The sequence below is a fragment of the Colletotrichum higginsianum genome, chromosome 1 (assembly GCF_001672515.1).
Source record: "Colletotrichum higginsianum IMI 349063 chromosome 1, whole genome shotgun sequence".
NCBI classification, from domain to species: Eukaryota; Fungi; Ascomycota; class Sordariomycetes; order Glomerellales; family Glomerellaceae; genus Colletotrichum; species Colletotrichum higginsianum.
Window position 1 is genome coordinate 3898957 of NC_030954.1, and position 18508 is coordinate 3917464.

The 18508-nt window shown below is 53.7% G+C and overlaps 7 protein-coding genes across 7 annotated transcripts; 4 read left to right on the forward strand and 3 right to left on the reverse strand.

Moving 5' to 3' along the window:
• Nucleotides 1-790: 790 nt before the first annotated feature.
• Nucleotides 791-1858, forward strand: CH63R_01151 (CDP-diacylglycerol-serine O-phosphatidyltransferase; the record flags this gene model as incomplete). Its single annotated transcript, XM_018296126.1, has 4 exons — nt 791-866; nt 949-1044; nt 1167-1360; nt 1490-1858. The coding sequence occupies 4 exons, from the start codon at nt 791-793 to the stop codon at nt 1856-1858; spliced, it is 735 nt and encodes a 244-aa protein (XP_018164488.1).
• Nucleotides 1859-2350: 492 nt separating this feature from the next.
• Nucleotides 2351-4910, reverse strand: CH63R_01152 (Threonyl-tRNA synthetase; the record flags this gene model as incomplete). Its single annotated transcript, XM_018296127.1, has 4 exons — nt 2351-2564; nt 2622-2678; nt 2745-2883; nt 2942-4910. The coding sequence occupies 4 exons, from the start codon at nt 4908-4910 to the stop codon at nt 2351-2353; spliced, it is 2379 nt and encodes a 792-aa protein (XP_018164489.1).
• Nucleotides 4911-5767: 857 nt separating this feature from the next.
• On the forward strand, nt 5768-6665 carry CH63R_01153 (Gar1 protein RNA binding region; the record flags this gene model as incomplete). The annotated part of the gene is made up of 4 exons (XM_018296128.1): nt 5768-5843; nt 5948-5998; nt 6073-6173; nt 6240-6665. 4 exons carry the CDS (start codon nt 5768-5770, stop codon nt 6663-6665), a joined length of 654 nt encoding a protein of 217 aa, XP_018164490.1.
• A 2130-nt stretch (nt 6666-8795) lies between these two features.
• Nucleotides 8796-9467, forward strand: CH63R_01154 (Aminotriazole resistance protein; the record flags this gene model as incomplete). Its single annotated transcript, XM_018296129.1, has 1 exon — nt 8796-9467. One exon carries the CDS (start codon nt 8796-8798, stop codon nt 9465-9467), a length of 672 nt encoding a protein of 223 aa, XP_018164491.1.
• A 372-nt stretch (nt 9468-9839) lies between these two features.
• On the reverse strand, nt 9840-12774 carry CH63R_01155 (PH domain-containing protein; the record flags this gene model as incomplete). The annotated part of the gene is made up of 3 exons (XM_018296130.1): nt 9840-11037; nt 11113-11938; nt 11997-12774. 3 exons carry the CDS (start codon nt 12772-12774, stop codon nt 9840-9842), a joined length of 2802 nt encoding a protein of 933 aa, XP_018164492.1.
• A 619-nt stretch (nt 12775-13393) lies between these two features.
• Nucleotides 13394-13743, forward strand: CH63R_01156 (uncharacterized protein; the record flags this gene model as incomplete). Its single annotated transcript, XM_018296131.1, has 2 exons — nt 13394-13615; nt 13687-13743. 2 exons carry the CDS (start codon nt 13394-13396, stop codon nt 13741-13743), a joined length of 279 nt encoding a protein of 92 aa, XP_018164493.1.
• Nucleotides 13744-15919: 2176 nt separating this feature from the next.
• On the reverse strand, nt 15920-17622 carry CH63R_01157 (uncharacterized protein; the record flags this gene model as incomplete). Its single annotated transcript, XM_018296132.1, has 3 exons — nt 15920-16819; nt 16882-17414; nt 17568-17622. 3 exons carry the CDS (start codon nt 17620-17622, stop codon nt 15920-15922), a joined length of 1488 nt encoding a protein of 495 aa, XP_018164494.1.
• Between the last annotated feature and the right edge of the window lie 886 nt (nt 17623-18508).

Below are 18508 nucleotides of genomic sequence, written 5' to 3' on the forward strand. Positions count from 1 at the left end.
TAAACGGCCACGTGCGTTGATCCAGGAGCACCGGCTGTAGGCTTGGGGACTGCTTTAGAGCTTCCTGTGCCTTTGCGACTGGAATGTAAAAAGTGTCTGGTGTTGTTAGTGTTGTGATACTAAAGCGAAGCAGACGACGCAATGCGACCGGTTGGGGCTGGTTCCATGCGTTTGTTTCTTCACTCAGCTGAGGTGAGTTATCTCAAATTCCTTTCTTTTTTCATCTTTTTTCAAGGAGGGGTTATTCTTTGATAGCTAGGCAATCAGGGAGTTTGAAAGGAGGGTCCTCGAGGCCAATGCAGAAGATGATGGTGAGGCAGTTTACGAAGTATGAGGTAACCCAAGGTACGTACTGGCTTAGCCATGACTTATCACGTGCAGCGAACTCAGCTGGCCTCGTTGCCATAAGGGCAGCTAGACGGCTTCGAGTCTAGAACGACAGGGCTATGACGGCATGTGCTTTTCTCAGTAGCATCCTTGTTGGCTCCCCGAGGCGGAAGAGTGTGACCGACTGACCTCACGCCTACCTGTCCAACATCCGCACCAGCACTTGCATATTCCTGTACCGACTTTTCGCTCCTTGCACCATCTTGGAGCTCATTGAAAACACTTCCTACATAACGTAGTCGTTCTGCCTGGTTTTCCTCCTTCTCCATACTCGTCCCACAACATCCCAGCCTCGCTGCCATCGAGATTTCAGAACGAAAAGAAACACAGTCGGCACAACTTCTTGACTGCTTTACCAGGACAATTCCCAATCCCCCTCCCCAATTCAACAACTATTGCAGTCATGTCGAAGCGGAGCAGCAGCGCAGTTACGAACGGTAATCCGATTAAGGATGCCACCAACAGTTTCGCCGAGCCCGGTACGTTGCACACACCCAGCGCACATGCTATCCATGTGTCGAAATGCGTTCAGGGCTAACGGACATCTTGCCCAAGCTATAGCCCACGACAAGCAGAAGCTTCTTCTCTCCGCCGATACTGGCCACTTTTCCTTGATCCGCGCTCTCCATCTCGCCGATGCGATTACTCTCTGCAATGGTGCGTCCTCCCACTACGATCGTCTCGTCTGCTTTTGACCTGGTCCTCCGCTATCGGGTTTACCGTTCATTCCTTGAGCATACATTTGACCCAGAAAGAATAACTGACTTATCGGTTAACAGGAGCCTGTGGTGTCATGTCGATCTTCACCTCTCTTCGCTATTGCCTTGGCGACCCTTCGTCCTACAGCACGTTGTACCTCGCCCTCTTCTTCCTGCCGTTTGGCCTGTTTTTCGACTTCATGGATGGCAAAGTTGCGCGATGGAGAAAGAAGAGCAGCATGATGGGCCAGGAGCTGGATTCATTGGCCGACTTGGTACGTTAACATACTTATCTTATCCCCTTGCGGGCTCTGCCGCCACCGCGTGGTTGTGTATGGACACCCGCAGCAATGCCTAGCTAGCTACGGACGAAGGAGTGGGATGACAGCTAACAGTGGCCAAAGATTTCTTTCGGCGTTGCCCCTGCCTCTGTGGCATTCGCCCTCGGCCTGCGTACCCCCATCGACCACGTGTGCCTGACCTTCTTCGTTCTGTGCGGTCTCACTCGCCTCGCCCGCTTCAACGTTACGGTCTCGGCTCTTCCCAAGGATGCTACTGGCAAAAGCAAATACTTTGAGGGAACCCCGATTCCCACTAGCCTTGGTCTCGATGCCGTCATGGCTTACTTCATCTCCCAGCGGTGGATTCTTCAGGACCTTCCTCTGGGAACATGGCTCACGGGCTCCGCCTTGGAGTTCCACCCTATTGCTCTTGTCTTTGTGGTGCACGGATGCCTTATGACCAGCAAAAGCATCCATATTCCTAAGCCTTGAGCTTTTTTGCTTCTCAAAGTCACACAGGTCTTGGTTCAGGGATTGTTCTCGATCAGCTGAGAGTTGGATGCAGACATAAGATGCCCCGAGAACAGCACAGGCGGTAGTAGAAGGTGGCTAGCAGCGCAAAGAAGACTTGGGTAGGGAAGTGTGCAGGCTACCACTCTTGAGGGGCTCAGGGGACGACGACAAAGATGCGAACCGGGATAAAGTCAGTTGCAACGATAGCACAACGTAGAGAGATATATGCTTCTTAGCGCAGACACACACGCAAAACATGCATGATACCCCATTCTCACATCGTTTCGAGGTTCCATGTTTATAAGGTTCGAAATATGTATCATCAAGTCTTCCATTTTTCACATTCATCTACTCGCAGTTGGTAGGCTATGACTATAATTCAGGCTACCTGATGTGAGCCGTCACAATAAACCCCCTGAACACCATTCTCAACAACCTGCATTCATAAGCGGGCAAGCTTTCTGATTGAGTCTATGCCTTGGCATCCTGTGCTGAGGCCTTGGTCACGGCGGGGAAGGGGTTGTAGGTGCCTCGTTCCTCGCGGAGCTTCTTGAGCTTATCGGCGGCTTCGGTGACGTCGACGGGCTTGCCACGGTCCTGGCTCGACGTATCGTCGCGATAGCGGATGTTGACCTGCTTGTTCTTCATCTCTTCATCACCCACAACAAAGATGAAGTTATATTGGCTAGGTATGTTAGCTACTTCAAATTTCACCAAGTAAGGCAGGTTGTAAATTTCGTACCTTAGCTGAGCACTGCGGATCTTTTTAGGCAGGGTATTGCCAGACAGGTCAACATCGCTGTCAGGTCATATCAGTAAGGCCATTGTCCGCTCGAGCTGAGGGAAGACACGGAGGACAACTTACACCCACATGCCCTGCTTCTTGAAAATAGCTTGTACCTCCTCGGCATACTCGACGAAGCCTTTGCCAACAGGGATGACCATGATCTGTCTAGGGCTGAGCCAAAAGGGCCACTTGCCGGCAAAGTGCTCGATAAGGATACCTAGTGTAAATAGGTAAGAAATCAGCCCAATCAATCCATTATTATATGGGCGACTCACCCGTGAATCTCTCGATAGATCCAGCCATAGCACGATGGATGATGACAGGACGCTGGCAGCCGTTGGTCAACGGCTTGATGATGCGTTTCTTCTCCTTCTCCTCGCCGGTACCGGCAGCGGAGTCGATGATAGCCTGGGGGTCCTTGACTTTGACCTCCGGCGCCTTAGGTGCTGCGAGACCCTCTTCTTCCTTAGACTTAGCAGGCACATCAGCTGAGACGTACTCCAGGCCAAAGTTCTGAGGGAGCTGGAAGTCCAGCTGGATAGTGGCACATTGCCATTCACGGTTCAGAACGTCCAAGATCTTGATGTCAATCTTAGGACCGTAAAAGGCACCGTCGCCCTCGTTCAAAGTCCAGGGCACGCCGCCGTCGGTGACAGAAAATTCATCCAGCGCCTGCTTGAGCATGTCCTCGGCCCTGTTCCATGTCTCGAGCTCACCTAGATACTTCTCTGGGCGGGTGGAGAGGCGGAGCTTAAAGGTAAAGCCCAGGAGACCGTACATCTCGCGAAGAAAGTCAAAGAGATTGCTAATCTCCGACTTGATCTGATCTTCCCTGCAGAAGATATGTGCGTCATCCTGCTGAAATCTGCGGACACGGGTGAGACCCGACAAGGCACCGCTGGCCTCGTTACGGTGAAGGACTCCAAAGTCGGCAACGCGCCAAGGCAGTTGGTGGTAGGCCTTGGGAGTGTGGGCAAACATGAGGCAGTGGCCGGGGCAGTTCATGGGCTTAAGACCAAACTTCTCCTTGTCGACATCGAGGACGAACATGTCATCCTTGTAGTGATCCCAGTGTCCACTGATTTTCCAAAGCTCGGCGTTGTACATGTTGGGAGAGATAACCTCGTGGTAATCGCGCTTGAAGTATTGCTCCTTAATGTAGGCGAGAAGGGTGTTGTAAATGCGCGCACCGTGCGGCAGCCACATGGCGCTGCCAGGGGAGAGCTCGTGGAAGAAGAAGAGTTGCTGGTCTTGGCCCAACTTGCGGTGATCACGGGCGGCCGCCTCCTCAAGCCACTTTTTGTGCGCAGCGAGCTCCTTCTTGCTAGGGAAACTGACACCGTAAACGCGCTGAAGAGAATCGTTCTCTTGGGAGCCGAGGAAGTATGAGGCACTGTTCTTCATGATGCTGAAGGCCTCGATGCGGTCGGTGCTAGGAACATGGGGTCCACGGCAAAGATCGATCAAGGGACCGTTGCGGTAAACGGTGGTCTTGGTGCCATTGGGGATCTTGTCGTTAATGATGTGTTGCTTGTACTTGTTGTAGCTGAACATCTCAAGAAGCTGCTCCTTGGTCAACTCGAGGCGCTCGAATTTCTGCTTCTCCTTGACAATGGACCCAACGATTGACTCGAGGGGCTTCCAGTCGCTAGCCTGGACAGCAGCGCCTCCAGGGAGAGCCATCTCGTAGTAAAAGCCATTGTCGACCGGGGGACCGATGCAGAGGGAGCATCCGAATCTCCTCTCGCAAGCCTCGCCAAGAATGTGCGCAGAACTGTGCCAGAAGACCTGCTTGCCTTGCTCGTCATCAAAGTTCAGCAGCTCCAGCTTGCAGCTCTTCTCCAAGGGTCTGTCCAAGTCCCACAACTGGTTCTGGTCGCCATCCAGTCGGGCGACAACGGTTCGCTTGTACAGGCTGTTGGAGATGCTCTTTGCGATCTCGCCGGGGGTGGTCTCGTAGCTTGTACCCTGACGGATGGAGCCGTCAGGCATGGTGATGGTGATGGGTTCGCGGGGCCTCGTGGCGATTTCGTCATCATACTCCTTCTTCAAACGGTCGAAAAGTTCGATTCTCTTTTGTAGGAAATCGGGAGGGGGGTTGAGCTCGAGAGAGCCGGCCGAGACGTCGCCAGCATCTTTGGCCTTCTTCTCTTTCTTAGGGGCCTTGTCTTTGTTAGCGCCGCCAAGGGCAACCTTCTTGACGCCCTCGGTGACGGACTCGACAGCTTGCTTCGCGGAATCCATGATGTCGTCCAATTGCGAGGTCGCGAACGGTCGTGGTAAGGAGTGAGATTCGGCAGAAAGAGGCACGATGTCGAGTCTCTGGGCAATAATTTTTGGACGAAACAGCAAAAGTTAACCCCGCCAAAAGCTCCGGTGAGTCAAGGGTTTGGGCAACTTAAGGCGCGCAGTGTCTTGCTAGCCGCTTGCGAGCCCCTCCCTGGAATGAGCACGACCGCTGTTTGATATTCAGCACGCGCTTAAACCCGTTTGGGTAAGTGTGGGACAGGCTGCCATGGAATTGAAGGCACTCCGTCCCTCCTTCCAACGCGCGCTTTCTGCCCCTCGAACACCTATTGTGGGGGTGTTTTATTTTTATTTTTTAGGTTCTTAATTAGAGATGCAGTAGAGAGCTGTTTTGCGACAGGATATTCCAAAAAGACTCCTTATAGATGAATAAGAAATCAAGGCGTCAGATATTATAAGGTTTTGTTGATCAAGGGGCTGATTGTGTCTGAGTGCCAATGGCAAGAGCAGTCCAAGAGGACTTCGGACAAGCTGCGAGGGCGGCAGCCTAGGTACCTAGAACATACCTGAAAAGGCTTAAGCTTCTGGCGAATATCGAATCATCCCTTTCTTCAGAGAACCACTCAGAGTGGGTGAGCCACTTTAGTTTTTTGGCGGGGTCATCCGGAAGAGGCTATCTTCCGTCCCGCTACACACGACCAATAGCATAGCTTGATTGGCCTGCACCACAAGTTAGGTCGCTGGAAATTTTCTGTCGGCTGGCGGATGGCTTCGTTTTTCCAATAGCAGCAATTTGGCACCAGCGGGAAAAAAAGAAGCAGCTCCAAACGACAACAGCCAATCCACCCATCAACATGTCATTTGGACGAGGAGCTCCGCGCGGTCGCGGCGGCGGTGGCTTCGGCGGTCGCGGAGGCGGCGGATTTGGTGGTATGTCTCAATTAACTCTTCTCATTTCACGATATTCATCATCCCCGACGATAATGTCTGGCTCGATATGCGCTCTACTGATCAACGTTAACTTGGACACGCAGGCCGCGGTGGTTTCCAACAGAGAGACATGGGTCCTCCCGCAACGATCCTCGGTATGTTCACTGCATCATTCGCGACGCGTTCTTCCGGAGAACATTACTCTTTCTAACAACAACTTGTTTTACAGAGATGGGCAAGTTCATGCATGCTTGCGAAGGCGAGATGATCTGCGAGAGCATCAACCCCAAGGTTCCTCACTTCAATGCGCAAATCTTCCTCGAAAACAAGGTGCGACCGTCCCCCGAATAAAACTTGGGCTGTCAATCCAAGCAGACATGTCTAACGGGAAAACAGACGGCTGTCGGCAAGGTCGACGAAGTCCTCGGCCCCATTAACCAGGTGTACTTCACCATCAAGCCCTCGGAGGGTATTCAGGCCACATCCTTCAAGGAGGGCGACAAGTTCTACATCGGATCCGAGAAGCTCCTCCCGCTGGAGAAGTTCCTTCCCAAGCCGAAGCCCCCCCCAGGTGCGCCCAAGGTCAAGCGAGCAGGCCGCGGTGGCCCGGCAAGAGGCGGCCGCGGCGGCCGTGGTGGCTTTGGCGGTCGCGGAGGTGCGCCGAGAGGTGGCCGCGGCGGCAGCGGTTTCGGCGGTCGCGGAGGTGGTGGTTTTGGCGGTCGCGGCGGCGGTGGTTTCGGCGGTCGTGGCGGTGCGCCGAGAGGAGGCGGCGGCTTCAGCGGTGGTCGGGGTCGGGGCGGCTTCAGCAGAGGAGGCCGGTAGGCTGTGGCTTTGATCGTCAACTCATAGGAGGGGAGGGTTTCTTCTGTTGGACTACGACTCTGGCGTTCTGGTTTGCTTTGCTTTACAAACATCGGTCCTGGCGGTAGGGCCTCAGGCTGCATGTACATCATCCACTGTGGTCACCCAAAAATAGAGAAAAGTACTGATCGCGAGCTTTCCTAAGATGCCCTAACTGTAATGTCATCTGGCGTGTGTGAGGTATTGAAATGGTTTTGAAGGCAGCCAGGGCGGGTTTGCAGCTCATGGTCGATCAATGTAGGATGCAGCGCAGTGCATGTGTTTCTGTGTGCAGTCAGCGATGTGAAATCTGCTTGAGTTGCGGTGTGCTCAAAACCATGCAGAAAGTCAAAATGGGCAGAGAGATATTTTACTGGTGAGTTTATGGCAGCAGACGTGAGAACGACTTCATTCGCTCCATACGCTAACGTCTCGGTACTGAGGGCCGCGGTGGTAGGTGAATTGAGACTGAGTTGAGCTTGCGCTAAGGAAGAGTGCAAGACAGTCGACGTCCCTTGAACAATACTCAAGTTTTGGATAGGTGCCTGATTCCAAAAATAGGCATCTGAACGTGTCTTGCCAGTAAAGCTTCGAGGAAGGCCGGGCCCATTCCCGACTTTCTGGGGAAATGCATGTACTCCCCACATGACTCCGGCGCTGCATCTTGCTTCTTTCTCTCTATCCCAACGTGGCCATCCATCATATCTGCTGCTTTACGGATACACACTGCTGCTTGCAGGTTCACCGTTACATCAGACCCGGCATGCCACAGGCGGAACGTCCCCGAGCCCGGTTTACCTCCACAACATAAGTGTACTGGATACCATCGTGCTGATGATCACCACAAGTCGAAGTCTTTACCCCGACGGTACCGGCGAGCTTTGGGCTGTTCAAGGCACGCGAAGGATCTTCTGTTGGTGGCGCAATTTGTTGGCCGGTGGGGCCTCCCCTACCACTAATACCGGGCGGATCACCGTACTGTGCTCCCGGCGGGCCGGCAGGAGCAGTTTGGCCGATCAAGCATTCTTACGATCATGCTTACTGGCAAACGGACAAGATTGTCCATGGAACTCCAATATGTCAGCCGCTGAGGCTCAGCTGGCTAGGATCTGGTGATCTCCCTTCATCTTCAGGCACGCCCAACTGCCGCAGAGTCATGTCTTGCCCACCCCTCGTTCGTCGTTCGAGAGGGCTTGGGCTCTAGTCATGCCTCAGCCGTCCAACGTCGGGTTGAACGTATATCATGTTTGTCTTGCCCTGGTTTTATTCGATGCGGCGCGGTCCAATGCCGCTAGGGTGCATGCAGGCTTGAGCAACACGAAGGAGCACGATGAACCGCTCTTCGGGGCGCGATGTCCTGGCTGCGACCCGCGACCCCATGCCCCTTGAGAACTGAGCTGCCTATACCAGCCCCCTTCCAAGGAACCACCGGAATACTTTCAGACTCTGGGGTTTGTACCTACAAATGGGCCGGTCTCTGTTGTTGATGTTCCCATCTCGATGTGTGGAGCTGGACTGAACCTATTCTTATGCTACGGTAACACCTTGTTCGAAGGATTCTACCACTCTTAGGTTCAATTGCCATCTAGTCAACTCATGCCCCGTTGAACCTCTTCTCCGTCTCCCTTCTACCCATCTTCCTTATTCTCTGTATCGTACGCAGACTCCCTCCAACCAAGCTCTTTTCTTCTTGTAATGAGCTGCTGCTTCTTCCAATACTTTCTTAAGGACATATGCCCGCATACCCTCGAGATGACGTTGGTTCCAGGCCTGAAAAAGGATACGGCAGTCTCAATTTTCAGTGCTTCCGCACCCGTGGGCTTCGTCCTTGGCGCAGTCATGTCGTCACTGTTCGCCCGCGGCGCTGCATAGGAGTGGTCATTCTTCGTTCTCGCCGCCGTCTGCGTCTCGGCCGGCGGGCTGGGACTGCTAGTACTTCTCTGCCAAGCCCACACGAAGAAACACTCTGGCAACAGCATATGGGTGCGGCTTGACGTCTCTGGCACATTCCTCGGCGCCAGCGGTCTCGTGCTTTTCAGCCTTTCATGTAATCAGGCTCCGGCCGTGGGTTGGCAAACCCCCTACTGCTACTTCTTCCTCATCATAGGCGCCATGTTCTTCGCAGCATTCATCTACAACGAAACAGTGGTCGTAAACCCACTACTTCCCCTGAACACCATGGGCTCGGCGACGAATCTGATACTAGCTTGCACGGCAGCGGTCTGGGGTTGTTTCGCCATCCGGGCGTTTTATACCTTTCAGCTCCTAGTGCTGCTGCGCGAGTGGAACTCGCCCATGGCCAGTAGCAGCCTTGTCCCCGTTGCTGTCGAGTCCCTCGCTGTGGCACTACTGCTTGCTTGTCTCATGTCCGAGTGGAGGTGTACTGGGCATTTTTTCGTGGCCGTCTTGTCTTTGCTGTTGGCGTCTATCCTGATGGCTACGGCACCGCCTGAGCAGACGTACTGGGCCAACGCCTTCGTCAGCAGCTTGCTTGCGCCTTTGGGAATGGTCATGGCAAACCCCCTTGCGACGACTATGCTGCGGGAGAATCTGCCAGAGGAGCAGAAAAGAATCGCAAGCAGTATGGTCTTGGCCCTGTCGAGCTACGCCATGTCGTTTTTCATGGGAATAGCGAGATCGGTCGAGGTTCAAGTAAATGAGGGTGGCTCGGATGTCTTGTCAGGATGCAGAGGAGCGCAATATTTTGGTGTAGGCCTCGGAGGTCTGGGAGTCTTGCTGGTAACGGCGATCACGCTTCAAGCCGTATTTATCAGGGACCCATGAGTGAGGTTATGGCATCGATGCCTGTGGCGTTCCGAAAAGACAAGGCCCTGGGGAATGTGAATTGCTTGATAATAGATATGGGAATGCGGCAGAGCTACTGATGGAACGTAAAGGAAAAGAAAAGCTACCATCCCCGTTTCTCGTGCGGGTCCTGGTTCCCGGCAGCCCGTCTTTTCGTCAACTTCGGATGGAGCAGTGAAAGATATTTTCTCGTAGGAAATAGCAGTCTGTCAGACTTGACGTGAGATGACGAAAGTTTCCCCCATGAACCCCGAGGCAATTCTCCAATCCAATGTCCCATGTCCCCATCTCACCCATTTTCCTTACCGAACCGTTTCCATTTCCGCACACACGGAGTCTCAGTTCAAACATTCATCGACTCGATTCAATTGTTGCTGCGTTTCCCTTTGGGTATTCCCCGGGAATGTGAAGATTGGAGATTGTTGGAACGCTGTCGTTTCTGACAGTGCCGGACGTAGGCCGGATAGCGGAGATTGGTTGCTGTTCACGAGACGCACCCTGGCTTCTGGGAATGAACGTGGCGACAGCAGCGCCGGGTGAGACGTTTTGTTGGAGGTAATCATTACTATGGGTACGTTCATTGCCTGTTTTGGCGACGGAAACATTGTTGGTGGAATTGCCTGGAGAGAGCTTTCTGGTGCCGTTCATCCACTGGTCGTATTGTCCGTTGCCGCCGGGTGTCTCGAGAACGTGGCCATAATCGGCCGATGCTACTGGACTGGAGCCCCCCTCATGATTGTCGGGTGTCGCGTGTTGGCTTTGAGTTCTTTGCACGTCGGTGTCGGGAACATAGGCTGCCTGCTGACCACGAGTCAAAGATTGCGATCGGTGAAGTGACTCGCGCGTGTAGGGATTCACCCCGTCCTCGCGAGCTTGCTGGGTCACTATAGCAGCATGAGACGGGATCTCCTCCATTGGCGTCTGGTCCGTACCCCCATATCCATTCGGGTGCTCGTCAGAACCGAGATAGACACCCAACATACTACCTGGTAAGGCAGCGGATGGCATGACTGCGTCACGATCAGAATTGTCGAGTCCGGAGCTTACACTAGAGGGCGAAAGAGGTGCCTGTAAGCCTCGCTGCGCGTTGACCTGGATGTCAGATGGGAACCGCCCACCTGCTTCGGGACGGCGGGCATCTTGTCTTGAACTCGTGCTTGCTGCAACCGCCGTGCCCGCCGAGAATGGTTCGTCATCGTCATCATCTTCGAGCACACCGTCACTGCTCGTGGATCGTTGTGAAGACTGGCTCAGACTTCGTACATGTCCGCGTACAAACTCGCTCCTCTCTTGAGGGGACCTCTCAGTAAGGACCTTGATGTCTTCATACCAAGCCATCACTGTATCATGGCTCTCAGCCCGAAAGACCCAAGTGTGGCCACGATGCATCGATCCAGTTTGGCGACCCTTGAGGATAAACTTGTTCGAAGACCCGCCCTCGCTAGAGTGCGAACCCAGTTTCTGCTCTGGAAGGTACAACGACATGACGGGGGCCTGGCCCTTGTCTGCCGATTTGAATTCATGGAGATGAGTCGAAGAAAGTACATACCTGTACCCGACGTTGCAGTCAGCATTCTGTGTCTCGGGAGTCGCGGTCTATCTGGATATGCACGGGCCAACTCACCAACCAGCTGTGTAGCTCTTGAGGTACTTGCTCTTGCGCTCAAGAAGTCCCGCGCGAATTTCCTGGCAAGCGACGTGTTCTCGACCAGGGTAGTGAATGTGTTCAGCGGACCGAAGTGGAATATCTGGATCCACGAATTGGTCGTCTCTCTGGACGAAGTTCGCCCACTCATGGTCTTTGGGCATGGAGATGGGGCCGACGCGGAGCTCTTCAATGGTGTTGTAAGCGGCGTCGGACTCGCGCTTGAGGATGCCAGCGTAGGCGTTGTAAGCCTTTTGGACCTCGCCCACTACGATGGCCTCGAGTTCGCGGCCAGAATTCTCCAGGTTCAAGTAGGCCTGGTGGAGATAATTCTCCTCATCGATCTGGCGCTCAACCTGCCTGTCGACGGCGAGACGCAGTAGGTACGGATCTTGCTTTCCGGTCGTTAAAGACGGGTCCAGATCAGCCTGGCCCAAGGTGTCTTGTAGTGCCTTGACAGCGCGCTTCGTGCCATCCATCTCCTTGTCTACCAAGTTTTTGAAGTCGCCCGACAAGTTCTTGATCTCCTTAATCTTCTGATGAAGGTCATTTCGCAGGCCAGTGAGGGCTAAAATGACATCCTCTTCGATCTCCTTGGCCTTGTTTGATTCAAGAATGGCGCCCTTGTGGTAGCTCCGCAGTATTTGTAGCGCATCATCGATGCCACCCGAGTCGAGGAAACCGGGTGGACTAGAAATATTATTGGCGACGTTGGCGAGCTTCAATAACGATTTGGACTTGTGCTCATAGTGAGTTTGAATTTCGCGGTAGTATGCAATGAGGTCTTTGAGAATCTTGCGCCATGCTGGGGGAAATGGGTCAGTGGCTTCGGTAAACGAATGGGGTTGCGCAGGGGCGCTTACACTGGAACCTGGTGGCTAGAGCATCGGTTGGGTTTCCCGACGTCGGAACAGGGCAGTGGAATGCGCTGTGTACTTCGTCTGGGTCGTTAGAGGACTGCAGAGCTAGGCTACGCACGCTTCCAGCCTTCATGCTTCGTCGACTGCTACTGCGCTTCAGGCTGCCGTTTCTGCGCAGCGAGTTCTTCTTCTTGAGGGTGTTGTGGCGCGAGGGAAGATTCAGGTGATCCTCCCCGCCGTTGGAGACGAATGAGTTGGAACGAGGCATGTTGGACGAGTGACCCTCAATGATGCTACTCCCTCTTTGGCTCGCATCCCATTCTTCTGTGAACTTGCCGCGAGCCGTAGCGAAAGGTACTGCCAGGTTGGCGCGGTTGTTGTTGGCGGCGTTCGGGCTGTCGTGGTTTGCGGCGTCCCTCTCTAAAGGAAGGGTTTGCGCCAGGCTGTGCCCGGTGTGAGAGTTGGCTAGAGTGTTGTGTTGCGTCTCTTGATCTTCGCCGTATCGCAGAGGAGCAGTTCGTTGAGGAGGAGTAGAATAGGTAGCGGCGGCGGCAGTCGAGGTGTATGAGGAAGAGGGCTGGGCGGGTTGATGAGGGAAATAGGACGAGGTGGGATTTGGGTTCATAGCGGCGGCGGCGCCGTAGCCAGCTCGTTCTTCCATGTCTCTCCCTCTGTCCCGTTCCCTTTCTCTTTCCCTGTATGAGTCGGAGTCAGCGAGGTGCGGCGCGTGGTTGGGCCTCGGCGTGGGAGATGAAGACGCGAGCGGGGATCTAGCGGCCATCGTGTGGGCGTCTCAAAGACACCAAGACACCTTGAATGCCGGTGTTGGAAAAGAGACGACTCAGGCTAGCGCAGCAGCGGGCATGGGCTGCAAGCTTGAGGATCGATGGCGGCGATTTTAGACAGACTTAGCGCAGCAAAGAAGGGCGGAATGGGCGACAATCAATAGGTTGAGGTGTGCGTTTGACGCAATGGTTAGCGGAAGAGCTATCTTGGGCTCAGACCAATGTCGTCATCAGCGACGGTCGAGTCGTGGAGGTGGCTCCCGATTCGGCCCAGCGGAATGCTATGTGTCTCGGGGATTGTTTTTGGCAGAAGAGGCGAAGTTGAGGGGGCGGCTGTTTTCTCGGATGGTGCGTGGATACTGGACAGGTGCACAGGTGCGACGCAATCAATTGGTCCTCCTTATGTCCCTTTCTTCTTTTTCTTTCTCTTTTGGCGTAAAATCCCGGGACAGGACAGGATATGAAGGGGACGATGACGGACTGAAGAAGAGGATCAAGCACAGAAGTTTGGTCTTAGGTTAGGCCAGGGAGGATTACGCCTACCTACCCACCCACGTTGTTCAAGGTATAGAACCCGTCCGCTGGGCTGTCAGGCTCTTTAACGGTGCATATAAGATGGAAAACAGGGGGTGGGGGGAGTCCGTTTCTCGAATCTTGCACGAGGAGCCAACATCTGGTATCACCACCCAACCAATACAATACCAATTCCCCCATCCTTCTCTCTCTCTCCTCCCCCTCTTCAGGCCTCACTCTCCTTCCCGGTTTGGTTCTCACAGGTCAGACAGGATCACAGGGCAACCGATTACATCTCCACTAAACCAGCTTCATGTGACTAAGGTATGTGGCCAAGGCTGTCCCCTTGAGGTCGCACAGGTACACAACATGTATAAAAAAGGTAGAAAACACAGCATAAGTGCTATACCCAGCACCGGCTTCCCGTGACAGTGGTTTATAAATGCACCTAGGTGCCACGGAAGTGTCTAACGCACAAGCGCACCCTTCCTTGCATCCCGCTTCGCGTCGAGGATGGGACGAATCATCGTCCTGTCTCTTGCTCGTTGCTGGCCGAGATTTGCGCTGATGTGCTCCGGCGTGCGCGGTTTCCTTGCAGGGCACTCCCGTCTTCTGACGCAGCTGTGCTTCGGACAGTACATGACATGGAAGCGCATTTCCAAGCCTAGCAGACTCTGGGATAGTTGCCATCGGTTCATATCGACAATAGCCCACAAGATGAAGGATTACACGGACCGTCTGATCCTATGTAATACTTGAGTGAGTAACTGCGGGTATCAGCGTCTCAATTGAGCTTCCTGTCAGTCAGTCGCGTACTGTTTGCCTGTCTGCCTGTCTGGCTGAGAGTTGATCATCTATCCATACAGAACAAGGGCGGCAATGTAGTACCGCACCAGTGATGGTTTAGGCCATCCTCCAATTACACGCACATGGTGCAATCATTGTGTTCGCTCAACCTCATCATCAACTTGCCCTCAGCCGTTGCCTTCTTTGACACACTCGCTTGATGCCATCCGTCTTTGCCCGCTCATTCCCCCGCACTTCCTTTCTCTTGAGCGAGACTGCGCCACCATACCATTGCGCTTCGTTTCCTCCCTCATCTTCTTCGTTGGCCGAGGTGGGGGGCGGGGGGCAGTCATGTGCCTCTGACCACCATGGAAGTCGTCGCGATGGTCGCGAACAAGAAACCAAGAATGGTCCTGCTACTTGAGCATCCGCCCGGCCGATGACGTATGCGTCCTCCTCCTCCAATGGCTAGGTACATTCGCTACAATCATCACAGGCTTGGAACCTCGAGCCCGAGGTGACTACAGTACCCAAGGTTGTGCTAAACCCCTAGCTTCTGGGCATGCGGATGACCACTGTTCCGTTGCTGGTCGGCCGCGATGAATTTTCATCTCATAGACATTTATTCTGTGCTGTAGGTCGACATTGAGGATCTCGACATCCGTGCCACCCGACCAGCCCGAGCGTTCCCAACCACGACCGAGACGCTGCTCGATATTGTCACTTACTTGACGTTCATGGCTTGTTGGAGGCTGACTTGGCTTCTTTCTGTTTGGTACGGCGTTGGTAGCTTCAGGTTCAGCTGGAATTGTTGCCTGGTGCGGTCACCAACCCCAAGACTAAGACGTAATCGCTCGCACATGGAGATTGCCCATATTTCCTGTTGGTCAACTTTCGGCTTGCTGTGCAGATTTCTTGGAGTTCCCGAGAACAGTCAACACTATCCAGGTTTGACTGTGCGACCTCAAGAGGCACCACCACCCTCGCTACGTATTTTGTCCTACAAGTAATCATCTACTTCCATCTCGCACATGAAGCAGATAAATTTTGCGGTAATTCAGCATCATACAGCCAACCCGTTTCATCCTAGTCCTAGACCACTCCCGTATCAGAAATGAGCGAAACTGACATGGATCCTACAGCAGCAGTTTGTTCGGAAGCTCCTGGTAGTTATGAGAAGAATGAAAGGCAGAGAAGCCGACTCATTACCGCCGTTGTAGACCACGTGCGATGCTGCAGCAGCCACATGCCGCATTTGATCTCGCTCTTGGCTCTCGTCTTGTCTGGCAAGTGATAAACTCTGGCATTGAAAGAGCCATGTTATGTGTACAGTTGCCCTTAACTCGTGTTGTCTGTGACCCTGAATTTTTGGTGGTCAGATATCGTTCGTCTTATCTCTTGATTCGACTCCAGCCCAAGGGGCGAGGGCAGGGGCGGGCCTTTTGCGTAGTAGTCTATCGTTTCGAACCTTCACCCAAGTCAACAACATCGGTCAAATATCCTGCTGCGATAAGCTGGCCTGCAACAATTCAACTGGAAAGACGCGCGTTTATCGTATCCATTCAAAGTGTGTAAATGTGACAAGCTGCTAGAATGAAGGGTCAACAGGCGACACGCCTTCCCCGGGCCCGATCGTAGTCGTCCCGCGGAACCCAAACGCCCCTGCTATGCCATGATAGTGACCCGAACGCTCGACGCCATCCATAAGGTCGTGATTGCTATGCATCTCCATGTTTCCAAGTCCAACTCCCGTTCAAGTCGACAACTCGATTAAACGCCTGTCCCGTTTTGTATCCTCAGTCTCTTCGTCTATCAGGACCAGGGCCATCACGTATATCTCTCTCAAACTTGGGGCGTGGGAGCATCGTCCGCCACAGATTCGACGGGTTTGAGCCTCGTCCTCCGCCGTGGTGGTGGTGCTTTAGGTGGTATCTTCCTATGTCCATTCAAATGCAACGTCGACGTCGACGTCGGTCCGACAGGAATACCGTGTCGATGTTTTGGTACTTCGGGCAGGGGTTTCTTCGCCCGCACTGCGACTCGCCCGGCATTTTCTTCTCCCTGCTTGGCTTCCGCTTCTGCTTCGGCTTTCCGACTCGGAGTGATGACACCGGGTTTCTCCATGACGGCCGCGACATCAACCACGCTAACGCTGCTTGCCGTCTGCGAGCGAGATAGACTGATGCCCAGGAACTTCCTCGCCACTTCAGCCTCGCCAGAAGGCTCCTGGTCGATAAGCCATTTCACTTTGGAGACGCGATCAACCAACCTCACTGTAGTTTCATCAGCGGGCGCAAAGTGGGAGTTGCCAAAACCGCCCAGGATCCTCAAGACCTTGAGGACCTCGTCGCGTTTGTAGTGCGGCGGGCGGCTCAGCTGCGTATGCGCCAGAAGCGGGTACAGGACTCGGAGGTATGTGTGACGAAGCGATATCTTCTCATCCGGCAAGTCCATGAGGTTCCTAATGATAACGTCAAGGAGAACCTTGAGGTCGTTCGTGTAAAAGTATTCGTATGTGGCTTTGGTTGTAAATAAGAGATATAAAAGTTTGAGAATCAGTAGCTGCAGCGACGTCTCGGTTTCGCGATTCAGCAGCAAAATGATATTCTCTCCGAATGTGCGAAACGAGTCACCGTGTAGACTTAGACACTTGATGACCCTGTTCGTAAGGGGGGCGGTGGGGGACGTAGGATCGGCGGCAACGTCGGTAGAAGCGAGCATGTATTGTTCGTTCAGTACCAACTGTTACAAGGTCAGCCACGAGAATGATGGACAGCGGGGAGCAGGTACGGGAAGCGACAAACCAGCACGCGAATAATAGGGTAGTGGTACGGGTCGTGAACGTCATTGGAGAGCTCCTCGATTATCTGGAAAAGGTAGGCGATGAAGCCGTCATCGACCTGGAGTAAGTCGGCGGTGCGCAAGCGTTCGATTCGTGACATTTCATACATGAGCTCAAGAAGCAGACGATGCAGCCTCAGATCCTGATCTTTGCGACCGTTGATCAGCTCGAGGAGGCGAGGGAAACACGCTTCCTCGATCATGCGGGAGTATGTAGACTCATCGGCATGGCCATCGAGCAGCAGAAAGAGTACGATAACGTGAAGCGATGCTGGGTCATCCTCCTGCAGCAAACTGTAGATGATTTGGGTGCGGATGTAGTCCTTGTTGTCTCGAAACAGCTGGCACTGCAGTAACTTTTCGCAGCAGACGGCGACATCGTCCTCGGTTTCGGGGAACTTTTCTCGGAATCTCGAAGTGAGATATAGCCAAGCTCGTAGGGTTTCGTCGATTAAATCGTGTGACTGATATTGGGTCGTGACGACGTCGTCAAGTTCTGGGTGATTGGGTGTTCTGTCAGTTGCGAGGCTCGTCAAGCGTAGCATGGGCGGCGACCCGACAAGTAAAGAAGGACGACATCGACTAGAGGAGCGGGGGCGGGAACGTGGAGAGAGAGAGACAGAGAGAGAGAGAGAGAGGGTTTACTGACCTTCCCAAAACTGATGTTGAGTCTCGAGAGACTCGTAGACGTCAAACTCGGCCATGATGCTAGAAACCACCTTGGATAGATCGGCGAAGTGATCTGCATCACTGGCGCAGTGCGAAGAGCGACCGCTGCAGAGACGATGGTCTGGAAAAAGAAAATGAGGAAGCAGAACAAATATTCGGTGGGATGAAGATGAGGCCGGCTGGAGTTTCGACTCTTTGGGACTTGATACAACACATGGCTGGACAACAAGGGCCCCCCTCCTGGTCGAGACAGGTCAGGTCATGTCCAAGAGAGCAAAAGGTGGGGGAGAAGGACGGGAGACGGTCGACGTGGAGGGGCAGGAGCGGTTGGGTTGGCCACGCCCACAGTACAGTGGAGGCGTGAGAAAGGAGGGGACCGAGGGGTGGTTCAGCGCTTGTGGTAGGTGGGTACCTTGGTAGTGGAGGCAGTGGTGGCGGGGGAGTAAGTAAATATCAGCCTGTTGCACCTGTTTATGTCGGCGAGTCTTACGTCAAGCTGGAACTGGGTCCGCCCCCATTCGGTCGAGAATAACTTTGAATTGGCCGCACCATCGAGTGCTCCCAGCCATGACGGAACCCCTAATAGCAAACCTTCATACCATGCATAGGTAGGCAGCCAAATACGAAGCTCGCCTACCGTTTCTCGGATAAGTTCTGTTTGCGCGTACGACTCCCACCGCCCTTGCGTTTTGGGTGTTCTTCATGCTCCTTTCAGAACTGGGCAAATCCTACGTAGGCCACAACCAGTTGTGCCGCTGAGTAGCCCGCAGCACGTTACTTCTGGGTTCCTCCTACCACCGCGTGGCCATGTGCGGTATCAAAAGTGCCATCAGGAATACTAATGTGCGTATGGATGCTGTGAGCTCTATGTTTAATGTGTATCCATTTCTAAAACAATGTATCGAACAGGAGGGCATTCCC